The sequence below is a fragment of the Heloderma suspectum genome, chromosome 6, assembly GCF_057233095.1.
Source record: "Heloderma suspectum isolate Gila_16-S chromosome 6, 16-S_ref, whole genome shotgun sequence".
NCBI lineage: Eukaryota > Metazoa > Chordata > Lepidosauria > Squamata > Helodermatidae > Heloderma > Heloderma suspectum.
The window spans coordinates 36,401,800-36,414,340 of NC_139463.1; the positions used below are offsets into that span (position 1 = coordinate 36,401,800).

The 12,541-nt window shown below is 43.1% G+C and overlaps 1 protein-coding gene across 6 annotated transcripts in view; it reads right to left on the reverse strand.

Annotated features, from left to right (window-relative positions):
* PPP2R2A (protein phosphatase 2 regulatory subunit Balpha) overlaps positions 1-12,541 on the reverse strand; it is a 103,695-nt gene that overhangs the window by 6,908 nt on the left and 84,246 nt on the right. For all 6 annotated transcript variants that reach the window (XM_084803944.1, XM_084803945.1, XM_084803949.1 and 3 more), the window contains 5 exons: positions 8,870-9,035; positions 6,566-6,678; positions 4,711-4,888; positions 2,889-3,053; positions 1,744-1,913 (listed from right to left, as the gene is read on the reverse strand). In XM_084803944.1, coding sequence (XP_084660070.1) covers positions 1,744-1,913; positions 2,889-3,053; positions 4,711-4,888; positions 6,566-6,678; positions 8,870-9,035 — 792 coding nt within the window. The remainder of the gene's footprint in view (positions 1-1,743; positions 1,914-2,888; positions 3,054-4,710; positions 4,889-6,565; positions 6,679-8,869; positions 9,036-12,541) is intronic.

Below are 12,541 nucleotides of genomic sequence, written 5' to 3' on the forward strand. Positions count from 1 at the left end.
TTTCCCTATTTGTGTTGCCTTCATTCAGATAACCAGGCCCACTTTCATGGCTGCCTATACATTTCCAAGCCCAATTCAAGGTGCTGGTTTTAACCTATAAAGCCTTATTATGGCTCAGGACTGCAATACCTGATGAAACACCTCTCCTGATGTGAACCTACCCAAATCCTACAATCAACATCTGATGCCCTCCTCCGAGAGCCTCCCCTGAGGGAGGTTTGGAGAATGGCAACAAGGAGGCCCCCTTTTGGTGATGGCCCCCTAATTAAAGAATGTTCTCCCCAACAAGGCCCACCTGGCACCAACACTCTCATTGTTTCAACAGTAAGATTTTCCTCTATTCCCAGGCATTTGATGGAATATGATGGGTAGTTTAATGCATGAAGTTGAATTCTTTATAGTCCTCACTGATGTTTTAGTTATTTCATGGGGTAGCTGCAATTTAATAGATAATAGTTGTCACTTTTAAATCTTGTATGTTTTAATTCTATTGTAAGTCACCTTGAGTTTTGTTGTTGTTGTTTTGGATTACGGTGTCTAGGAATTGTTGTTATGATGATGATTACAACAACAACAACAACAACCACAACCACTCTCATGGCAAGGGGAACATGAGAGTTCCATTTTATTAGTACCACCAGGAAAGGTGGTTTCCTTTGCACACTTCCATCTCCAATTCAGCAAAAGAGGGAGATAACATTGTGAGGCACCCTATCTAATCAAAGCTTTTCAAAGAGCCACTGCAAGGACAGGATATGGCTCTCTTCCCACACTAGGAAACTCCCAAATGACTATGCCAATCAGCAGAGGCTGTAGGGCAACAATCCTAAAACACACTCACCAGGAAGTAAATCCCACTAAAACTAGTGAAACTTGCTGCTGAGTAAATGCTGAGATCTAAAGAGATCCGTGCCTGTGTCTAAAGGTAGTTCTCAGTGCATATGGAGAGAAAGCCAATTTTCTGAAACAGCAAGGTTTGTTTGTTTTTTAAAAAAAATATTTTGACTGACTACAAAGGTGTCTTGATTAAAACTGGGCAGCAAATTAGTTTTTAAAGACATGTACTTAGTTTTAAGACATGAACTTACAAAATGTGCAGATGGCAACCATCATTAAATGAAGCATTCTCACTTCTCACACACAAGATGATGCAAGAATGCATCATCCGAAACAAAAAATGTCTTCTGCTTCAAAATGATTGCTTTTATTCATTCAGATTTAATCAAAATATATAAAATTACAATTAATAAACTAAATTTTATTTAACTGGATGACAGCTCTACCGTTTCTTCTTGTACCTATAGCCATTTGGGCACTATCAAATGGCTAGAAGGTCCTCTAATAATTGAAGGGTCCTTCTGATCTTCAGGACCACCTGTTTGAAAGGATGCAAGGAGCTGGAGTGGGAAGAGGCTCCTGAAAAACCCTGATGCACAGAGAGACCTTTGGATCCTGGCCAGACACATTTAGGATCAGACTGTAGGATTTGCTCCTGGTCTTTGCTTCTTTAGTACAATGCCTAATAAATTTTGCAGACACATTTTGCCAAATATATGATGTTGTTTTTCCTTACATATGGAAACAGGTTCTGTTACCATGTCAAACTCAGAAAAGCTAACCCTCTAACCACACTGCTCCATGCAAAGTGCTTGTCCACACAAATGTTCAAGGCTGTACAAAGTATTGGGCCACACATGGTAGTTCCTGCGCTCAAACCTGAAACTGAACATCTTTATGGCATACCTGGTATGTTTCCACAGGTCTGTTTTCCATATTTAAATCCCAAATTTTCACAGACAGATAATCTCTAGTCATCATATATCGACCACTATGGCTGAATTTGACATCGGATATGGAGGAGATGATTTCGGAGAAAAACGACCGGTTGCTAGGATCTTCTGGCTCTTCAAACACTGCAAATAAGAGACAACACACCACTTTGCTCAGCACATCTCAGAGAGATGAATCGTGCACATTAAAATGCAAAAACTGCAATATCAAAACAAGGAAGCCCAAATGGTTCTGAAGTGAAACATCATACATTAGTTGCCTGATAAAACATTCTCTGGGGCAAGAGGAGCGTTTTTGTCACCAGAGTCCTCAAAAGGTTGAGATGGACCTTCCTAAAGAGGTGCATACAGTTCCCAAGGGAGGTGTAAGCAGGGCTGTGCGTGCTTCTAGGCTAAATAAAATGAAAAGTATGCATGCACACATCTATGTATCTGCACTCGGGAACTCAAATCTTGTGCTAAGAAAAGCTGATCTATTCAGCCTGTATAGTCAAATTAAGGAAATATGTCTACTCCCTCTTATTTTGCTTAATGTATTCAGCAGTTCACTAATCATCAAGAGTAAGGAGCTTGAGACTGAAGCACCAGCCACTGGAAAACTAGCCAACACTCCTTAGATTATTGCAATCTCCATAAGCATTGCCGGCAACATGCTTTCCAGAATATTTCTGCAGCAATGAGGGGCAGAATCTTGCTTAGAAGATAAATAAATGAACCCTGAAATCCTCAGGAAGCACAGTTCAGCACCCAACATCACACCCTGCAACTCTTCTGCATGATTGCAGCATCCAGAGCCCTAAGTGTAAGCTTCTCTTATAATCCCGAGCCCAGATTGTGCATTGCCTTTACTGGACCTAGAGGAACAATACAGGCCTGCTGTTCGCCTCCAGCATAATAGAATTACTGTGGTTTGGTAAACTAGCATGCTGCCCCAACATCCTGAGTGGCAAACATTGGGTACCAGTGGTATGTTTAACCACGTAGTATTTTTTGCAGGGAGATGGACATAAAAACGCCCTACATCCTTTTCTTTTGACACTGACTTGCTGAAGAGAAAACCAAATCAACTAGATTTGATTTGTAGAAAGAACTACTTACATTTTGAATGCCTATCACAGAGTGCCGATGCCCTCATGTCACACAAACGGATTGTTCCTTTACTACTGCTGTATACAAATGTGTTACAGCTGTTCGGGTGGAACTCTGCTGCCGTTATCACTTCTGTCAGTTCTTCCATGTTGGCAGGCTTAATATCTACAATATCTAGAGATTGTTGATGTTAAGGAGTATTGGTAAATTTCATAGCCTCTGAACAACTATAGTGGGCAAACTAGATTACAGGGTACAGTGCTCTTTGGAGAGAGAGACTGAGTAAGGGTATGTATTTGGCTGCTCAGCCATTTTGGAACTGTATGCTTTCACATTGCATCTTACCAACTTGGCAGTTAGGGGCTGAGAGTAGTTAATTTTACACAGTGGGCATCAGGAACATTACTCCTCCTCATCTACATTTAGCACCTTCAGCGTGTTACTCTATTGTACCTAGTAGCAACGCAACTCCTACCCACAAGCCTTACAACCTGTATGAGTTGTGCTTGTGTGCCCCAGCAATGGGTATTCAGAGGCATGCTGCTTCTTATATTGGAGCTTAATATATAGCCATCATGACTAGTAGCCATTGATAGATGGCTTGAAAAGGGGATTAGCCAAATTCACGGACTACACAGCTAAGTGGCTGGCCATCACCGCATCTTGTGGTAGCAAATTCCATAATTTAAATGTGACAAAGCTCCTCCTTTTGTCTGTCCTGAATCTTCCACCATTCAGTTCCATTGCATGACTGTGGGTTCTAGGGTTATGAGTATTATCCACTTTCTCCACACCATGCATAATTATACGCACCTCTATCATGTCACCCTTTACTCAGTTTTCAAGACTAAAAGAGTCCAAAGTTAAACCCTTTCCTTGTACAGGAGTTGCTGCAGCCCCATGATCATTTTGACTGCCCTGTTCTGCTCCTTTCCCAGCTCTATAATATCTTTTTTGAGATGCAGTGACCAGAATTGTGCACAATATTCCAAGCATGGCTGCACCATAAGTTTTGTATAAAGGCATTATGATAATGGCACTTTTATCTTCAACCTTCCTAATGATCACCAGCATGGAATTTGTCTTTTCCACTGTTGCCTTACACTGACGAAACATTTCCATTTAGCTATATCTACCGTGACCCCAAGGCCTATTTCAGTCACTACCAGTCCATCAGAGTATAATTGCCTCCCTGTAGCCAGTCAACCTGTCTTGATTTGTAAAAACATACCAATTGTGAAATAGATGGTTTGCAGGAGAACTTCAACACCACATTGCTTAGAGGCCTTTTTTTAATGTCTCCTCCTCTAATTCTTAAAAAAAGACACCCCCCCAAAAAAGACCTTAAAAATTATGTGCCTTAAATCACAAAAAGACCTGCATTCGTAGCTGTTCCACCTGGTTACATCAGAAGAAGAGCTTAGACAGTAAGTCCCTTCCACTGACCCAGTTGGGATCAACTGCCATTTTACATCCATGACCATTCCACCTGGTATTTATGCAGCAGTATGAATTGGCTTATTTCCCTCTCCATGCCTTTTCCGTCCTTTATTATATCTCTTAGATTGTAAGCTATTATTTTAAACTGAAAAAAAAATTAAGTGCTCTGGCAGAAAGGCAGAATATAAATGTAGTACATTAACAAAACTCATGAAATAAAGTATTCACATTCTTCAGTCCTACCCCTAGTCATATTCTATTAGTCATATCTGCTACTTCTGCAACAGTCAGTAGGAATTAAGCAGCATAAACATGCGTGTAATACTACTACAAGGGTAATAAAATGATCTTCAGTCAAGTTGAAGATGAACATGTTTGGGGAAAAAGATACTAAAACTTCTGTCCGTAATTTCTAGGTGCCACAAATTAATCCGCAAGTCATCCGCAGACAGGTATGTTTCATAGTCACTATTGATGGAGATCGAGTTGATGTGATATGTGTGAGCATTGGCAAATATCCTTCGTGGACTGGCTTCTACCATGAGATCCATGGGCCTGAATACTGGCACCTGAAAAGGATAGAAGAATGGTACATGTGCAGTTGTGTAAAAAGACAAGCACTGAGAGCAACACCATTCAGTGCCATCAGCCTGAGAGGCAGGAAAACATCTCCATGTATGGGAAGATGAGGATGGACAGGGGTAGGAAAAAAGCACACAGGAAAGCAACAGAGACGTGCAACCCAATTCATGTTATTGCTGTCATGATACCCACATGACATATCGCTTACTGAAGATTCCTGAACGCACTACATCATTACAAACCCTCTTAAAACTGCGAGGGCTTGATAAACAGCAATGGGACCATTTGAAATCTAAGGTTACAATCCTGCTCCCTCCCACCGGTGAACAGCGAGGTGTGGAGTGGCTATTTGTAGGGCTATGGTATAACTTCCCTTCCTCCATTACCATGATGCCTCCCATGCCTTGGTATCCTTTTATTTTGTGCATGCGTGTGTGTGTGTGTGTGTGTGTGTGGGTGTGTGTGTGAGTGAATAAATAAATAAATAAATAAATAAATATAACATTTGACATAGGAGATAAAGCAGAAGGAGGGAGATGGAGACAGGAGTAAACAGGGGAAGAATATGCATTCATTTCACTGTTACATGTACACCCAGCAGCTGCTCATCCACCACATTCCTCGCAAAGAGCAGAAGCAGGAGCAGAGTGGCATGAAGGGACAGAGGAAAAGTGGGAGATGAAGTGCAGGACTCCAAGAGGGCCGCAGCTAAAAGTAAATGGCTGGGCTGTGTCACAGCACACCGGGCGAAGAGGCAGCAGGGAGGTTACACCAGCCTTTTGACAGCTGTTCTAATCCCTGCTCTCTATATGCAGGCAGGATTACAGCTCAAGTCTTCAAATTATAGGATGATTAATCTGATCAATTAAACATTTCCGGCCTATAAAGGTATATTTGCTACTGAGCCTGTGGAATAACACAGGGTGAAATACCAGCAGAGCCTAACACTCTTGGCTCTGCTCTAAACCATTACAGGCTCAGGGCATGGTCTAAGGCAGAAGTGGGCAACATGTGGCTTTCCAGATGTTTCACCTACAACTCCCATCAGCTCTAGTCAGCATAACTAATGGTGAAGGCTGATTAAAGTTTTAGGCCAAAGTATTTGGAGGGCCACAAGTTGTCCACCCCCGATCCAAGAGAACACAGTGTTTGAGTCTGGTCAGTGCCTAGATAGGAGGCACCTGGGAGCCCTACATGTGTAGATGTGTCACCTTGAGTTTCCTGATGGAAGAAAGATGGGATAGAAGTGTACTGATGAAATTAAAACATAGTGGCTTAAGTGCAGTTTGCAGTAACCATGGGTTTGAGCTTCCAAATGGACAGGCAAACCATAATTTAGAGCTGCTTGTCTGCTTTTGTTTTCCATCTTTGCAATGTGGTGCAGGGGCCTCCAGGGGTGGGGCAACAGCCATAACTGATTTATAAATTCAGACATCACGCCAAACCATGGCTACTGCAAACATACTTTCAAACCAGTTGCTGGTTAATTGCAAGGCATGTCTTGTCATTTGAGATAAGCTTGGTGTGATGTTTGGACACAGCCAGTGTGGTCAAAACAAGAATGAGCATGTTGTACCCTTGCCATTAAGAGTGAGCATGGTGCACCCAGCTGGAGTGCTGAATCCTCCTACAAAGTCAGTCTAACAAAATAAGGCACTACTCACCCGTAATGTTGTGACTGTAGTGGGGTCCCTATACCGCCCATCTTCTTCTTTCAAGTTATAGCCCTCTGGTCTTTTATCTCTTTCACTGATTTTCCATAGTTTTATTGTTTTGTCTAAAAAAAACCCATTACAGTAGTCAAAATGAGAACTGTTAAGAACGTCCAAACATCACCAATAAAACAGACTCATCACACAAAGAAAGAATAGAACTCTGGTTTACACACTCCGGCTGAATAAAACGTGAACATGATTTAAACCATGGGGGTTGACCCTCAGGCCTGTGGGCCAAATCTGCCCTTGCCTGGGGTCCAAATCTGGCCCTCTGGGGTTCCCTCATCCCTAGGCCCCATCACCAACCACTAATTGCTTGATAGTTTCCCAGCTTTTGCACATTTCTTCCCCAGTCTAAAAGGTTAAAATGCCTCTCCTAAGGCTTCGTCACTGGAAGTAAGAGGTTTAGGCTAAAATATGCTGACTTTTTTGGTATTTCCCCCCCACACCCCTTTTGCTTTAAGGCCCTGCCCACCACTGGAATGTAGAACCCAAAAGCGTCTCTGAAACTGAATTCAGCCCTTGTGCTGAATGAGGTTCAACAGCCCTGCAGCAGAAGCATTGTCTGTAGTGGTTCTGAGAAGTAAGTGGGTTACTCAGAGCAGCCTGACATTTTTGAACTTAATTTTTTGCCCAACAGCCCGGAACTTAAGAGGGCAAAAAACTTTTTTCCCCAGAAGCAGGAATTCAAGCATGTCTGTCTGTCCCGGAACCAAAAGAAGGATACAACCAGTGGCCTGACCTTCAAATCTTTGCATTCAGGAATCTTGATTAAAATGGTAGCGGCCAAGAAGAAACACAAAACAATACAAAGTCTTAAATTAAATGGCTTGGATGCAGAGGAGCGGTACACTCCGATTTCTGCAGATTTCCCCACCTGCCACCATAGCTACAGCCCCTCACACCCCTTCTCACACCATTCCCCTCAGGAGTAACTTGGAAGGGGTTTCAAGGAGCAGCCAGGAGCCAGGCATAGACCTCCACACCAAAGTATCCACAACATTAGCTGGGAGGATAAGAACATAACAAGAACCCTGCTGGATGAAACCAGGGAACTCTTTCTTTCTTCCTTTCATTCATTACGGGCTCAATCCTATTCAGAAAGGCAGCCACCTCCGAACTTGGAGGTGACCACCTATCCAATGCAGGGCAGGAGAAGCACAGAGGGGATTGTTCCCTCCGCACTTCTCCTGCCCTGCATTTAGCCGCGGGAGAGCCAAGCGGGGGAGGAGGCTGCTGTACGACACAATGGATGTGTCGTACAGGCATTTCCGCCCTCCCCGCCCCGGAACGCCCCCAGACATGCCCCCTTTTGGCCGCTCCACGCTCCTCTTGAGAGCGCAGAGGACGGGGCTGTTCCGCGCTGCCTCAGAGGCAGCGCGGAAGTGGGGGGCAATCAGCTCCCAGGAAACCAGATATCCTATGGCTGGCTAGCCACTGTCTAGCAGCCATAGGACTGCTCCCTAATTTAATGTATATCTTGCCCTTCTGCCAAAAATGGTGCCCAAGGGGGCTAACAGTACATACAGATTAAAACAAAATCTTGGTTAAAACATAACATGAAAACAAATCAATTAAAACGAGAGACATAGCCAGCACCCAACCAGTTAACCCTCCTTCAGCAGCAGACCAGCTTACATGCCAAAGGCCTGCCTGCATAAAGATATATATTTGCCTGCTGGAGGAAGAACAACAGAAGGGGAGCCAACCTAGCCTCCCTGAGGAGGGAGTTCTAAATCCTCGAAGCAGCCACCCTCGTGTCCCCATCTAACATGCCTCCAATGGCAGTCAGACCAAGAAAAGGGCCTTCCCTGAATATCTTAAAATCCTTGCAGGTTTGTATGGGATAAGGCAGCCTTTCAGGTAGCCTAGTCCCAAGGTGTATAAAGGTTTTATAGCTGGTCACCAGCACTTTGTGCCCGAAGCTGTTGCAACAAGGGAGTCATGTGCTCCCTGTAACTGGTCCCAGTCAACAGTCTGGCTGCAGCATCCTGGACCAGCTGAAGTACCCAAACGCTTTTCAAAGGCAACCCCATGTAGAGTGCAGTGAAGACTTTCCTATAGTGGCCAACCAGATGCCTCTGGGAAGCCCACAAGGAAGATCTTGTAAAAAGAAGGGCACAAGGTATGCTCTATCCTGCAGTCAGCCAATGCAACAGGTAGCTAAATTAACAAAACAAAGATGGAGGGTTTGCACAAACAGACCTATAGGAAACCCTTTCATAAATCAATAATGAATTAGGAAAGCCTTACCATTTGTGGACAATAAAAACTGAGCAGCATTTTTCTGGGGTAACCACCTAATTTTGTTGATCTTTTCTTCAATTTCTAAGCTTTTCAAGTAGTCGAACTCTGGTTCATGGCTTTGAAAGGTACTGTAAACATTGTATTCTCCTCTGCTGTGAGATAGTGTTTTGTTCTGGGGGGGGAAAAACAGGAAAAATTCATGGAATTCAGTGAACAATTACTATAGGTCTATGGGCCAGATACAGTTTAGAATTATGGGAATAAAGGGGAATTAAAGCCAGGTGGGACTGTCACTTAATTAAAGAGCTCTTTGCCAACCAAGTATATGAGCTTATTGACCAAATTTTGCATTCATTCGCATATGAACAAACACTGCAGTTCTGAAGAAAAGCACTCTTTACACAAATTGAAGCAGACACCATCTTAGAAGAGGCATCATCTCTTCAGAGCGAGAAGGAATGCCTCTTCAAATCTGCTTCCCAATTAACTGGAAGCACTTTGTCAATCAAATAATACTAAAAACTTCATTAACTTAATTTAACTGATTGACTAAATACTGCAGTCCTAATTTTGTTAGATGTTTTAAGTACACACCTCAAAGCAAATTGGGGGGGGGGGGGGCCTGCCCTGCTCATGGACAATTAGATGACTTCTTTTTGTTATTTGCAGGGAGTGTTTGCTGAGGAGGTGTTCAGATATGTGGCCACCACTTTGATGTCTTGCAGTGATGCTGCTTACTGTGTTAAAAAAAATTCTTTATGATTCTTGTGCGTTAATTTTATTTTATTGTAACTTGCCTTGGAGGCCTGTTGTCAAGCCTAAAGGCAGAATACAAATAAATAAAAAATAAAATAAATAAGCATAGACTTAAAAAAATACGCTTGAAAATTCAGGTATACCCATGACGATGTGGCAAACCTGGGGTTTCCTGCTGTGCAATACGTGGTGACCTTTGGAGTCAAAGAATTGTGGGATCCTTTACTTGCTTTAAGTATTCCTATAAACCAGCCTTCCCCAGCCTGTTGCCTTCCAGATATGTTGGACTACAGCTCCCAACATTCCTGACCAGAGCAGCTATGATGGCTGGCAATGATGGAAATTGCAGTCCAACATGTCTGGACGCTGCCAGGTTGGCTGGTGTAAACATATCATTTTCCAACTCAGTGTTGAACAACAGAAAGATGGGGACAAACAGAGGAGATGCCATGGAGCGCGGTACACGGGGCCCAAAGCAAAGGTGAAGGTGTGGCTCAGGAGATACAGGCTCCCTATCTCTGCATCATAAGATGTCCAACACTACAAAAATAAGGTGTAGAAAAAAACCAGTTCATTATTTTAAGGGCTAGACTACTGTGCCATGCCCTGTGACCATTTCTCTACTCCACCCCACCCACCCCACACAGAGACAGAATTTATGGTCTTGCTAGCTCCCACCCAACAAGTACAGGAAAGTTTGGCAGAACCAGCATTTTGGAAATGCACAAGAACAGCTACTGGGCTGTAGGAAAGCCTAGTTATAGTTCATTGGTGTTCTTCCCTTCAAGCTAAAGTTCTTTGGCACTCAAATTCAAGTTCTTCCCTTCTGAAAAGCTAAAGACTTTGGCACTCGCTTGCGCATAGCTATGCTGTGAGATGGTGACAAAGCACGCTCAGGTGTCACGTCCAAGGGCAAGAGGATGCTGACGCCATCCCAAAAATATCTCAGGTGTCTTTTTCGAGCAGGAGCGAGGCATGAATTCCCGGTGGTGTTTTAAGCAGAACTCCAGCCCAAAGTAATTAACGTTGTGTTGGCATGACTCTCGCTTACATTATCAATTTAGGGACAGCATTCATTTCCTGCTTCCCAGGCTGCTCCGCATTGCTTTGCACAGTTGAGCTGGTACCACATTCGAGCCCAGGCATGATGGTGAGTGAAATTACATGTCTGCTGAACTCCATGAAAAGATTGTGTTTCAAGAGATGCTCCATGGATAGCTGCAATGCTACTGGAAATCATCTGTTTTGAAGGGTGGTGTTTGGTTAATATGGAACACAGAGATCAGCTTTATACTAGGGCAGGCTATTTGTCCATGTACTGTTTACTGCAGGGGTGTAGAACCTCAGGCCAGGGGCCAAATCTGGCCTGCCTGGGATCCCCAGAGAGCCACACCCCCTTCCTCTGGCCCCACACCCTTCCACCCAACAACGGGTTGTTTGGTGATTCCCTAGCTTTTGTGGAGTTTTTACCTCATTCTAAAATGTTGACGTGCCTTTTCTAATGCTTAGTTACTGGCAGTAACAGCTTTTAGCTAAAATATGATGGTATTTTTTGGCCCATCCAATCATTGGAATGCAGCCCCTGAAATCTTCTCCGAAACGAAATATGGCCCTGGGTCTGAAAGAGGCTCAACATCCCTGGTTTACTGGGTACCTTCTCCAAAGTCAATCTGTTAAGATTTCCCACCAAGGCCGTTCTCAGGCTGCCGCCACCACCTAAGGCAGGAAGTTGGCAAAATGGGAGACGGCATTTTCATTAGTAGCATGCCATTTGTGGAACTCTCTCCCTAGGGAAGCTCCCCAGGCTCCCTCCTGATTATTATTTAGGCATCACGTCTGGACATTTTTATTCTTGCAGGCATTTTAATATAGTGAATTATCAAGAATAAAGCAAGTCGTATTTTAAACACGGGGAAAGAGTTGTTTTACCTCAGTCTGCAGTAGGATTATTTTATACTGATTGAATTGTTCTGAGCTGATGACTGAATATGAGTTTGTTTTCTGGTTTAATCTTATTGCATATTTATTGTTTTAATTTATTTTGTGAGCTACTCTGGGTAAGGTTTTATGAAGAGTGGTGTAGAAATTTCTCAAACAAGCACACACACGAAGCTGCCTTATACACAGTCAGAGCACTGGTCTATCTAGTCCATTGCTGACACTGACTGGCAGTGACAGTTTCAGGCAGGACTCCTTCCTACCCCACTTGGAGATGCCACATATCGAACCTAGGACCTTGAGCATGCAAACCATATGCTCTACCACTAAGCTACAGTTCCTCCCTCTCACTATGGTCCCACCCTCCCATACGTACAAACTGGCAGCGGTACTCCAGATCACTGATAGAAGACTCTCCCATTACCTGCTCCCTGAACTCTTTTTGTCTTAAACTGAAGATGCCATGAATTGAATCTGGGACAAGCATATATTCCATCACTGAGCTATGGTCATTTCTCACCTCCCATCTTGTTTGAGAAAAACCATAATCCTGCAACTGCCACCAGCGCTTCCCTCTGTGCATGAGAAGAAATGGGCCAGGAATTCCCCACCTGCCTTAAAACGTTACTCTTGAAATCCCTGAGAACTATATTTGATATATCATTATAAATTAGAGCTATACGTTATATAGGTATTATGCATAAAAATTCAATTCAATTTTATTTGTCTCAGCCATAAGCCATAGCAAACAAGCAAACAAAAGAAAAACTTAACAGCAAAAACAGTTTAACGAATAGAATAGAACAATCATCATAAAACACCCACAATAAAATAACAATTATCCAACATACAATCCAACATCTCTGTGTGGCAAAGTAATTTTGAGTACTTCAGCTAGTCATGACTAATATGTTCCACTGATTTCAATGGGACTAAAGTACAGTAAACTTGGTCTCGATCCAACAATATCACACTCGCTCTCTC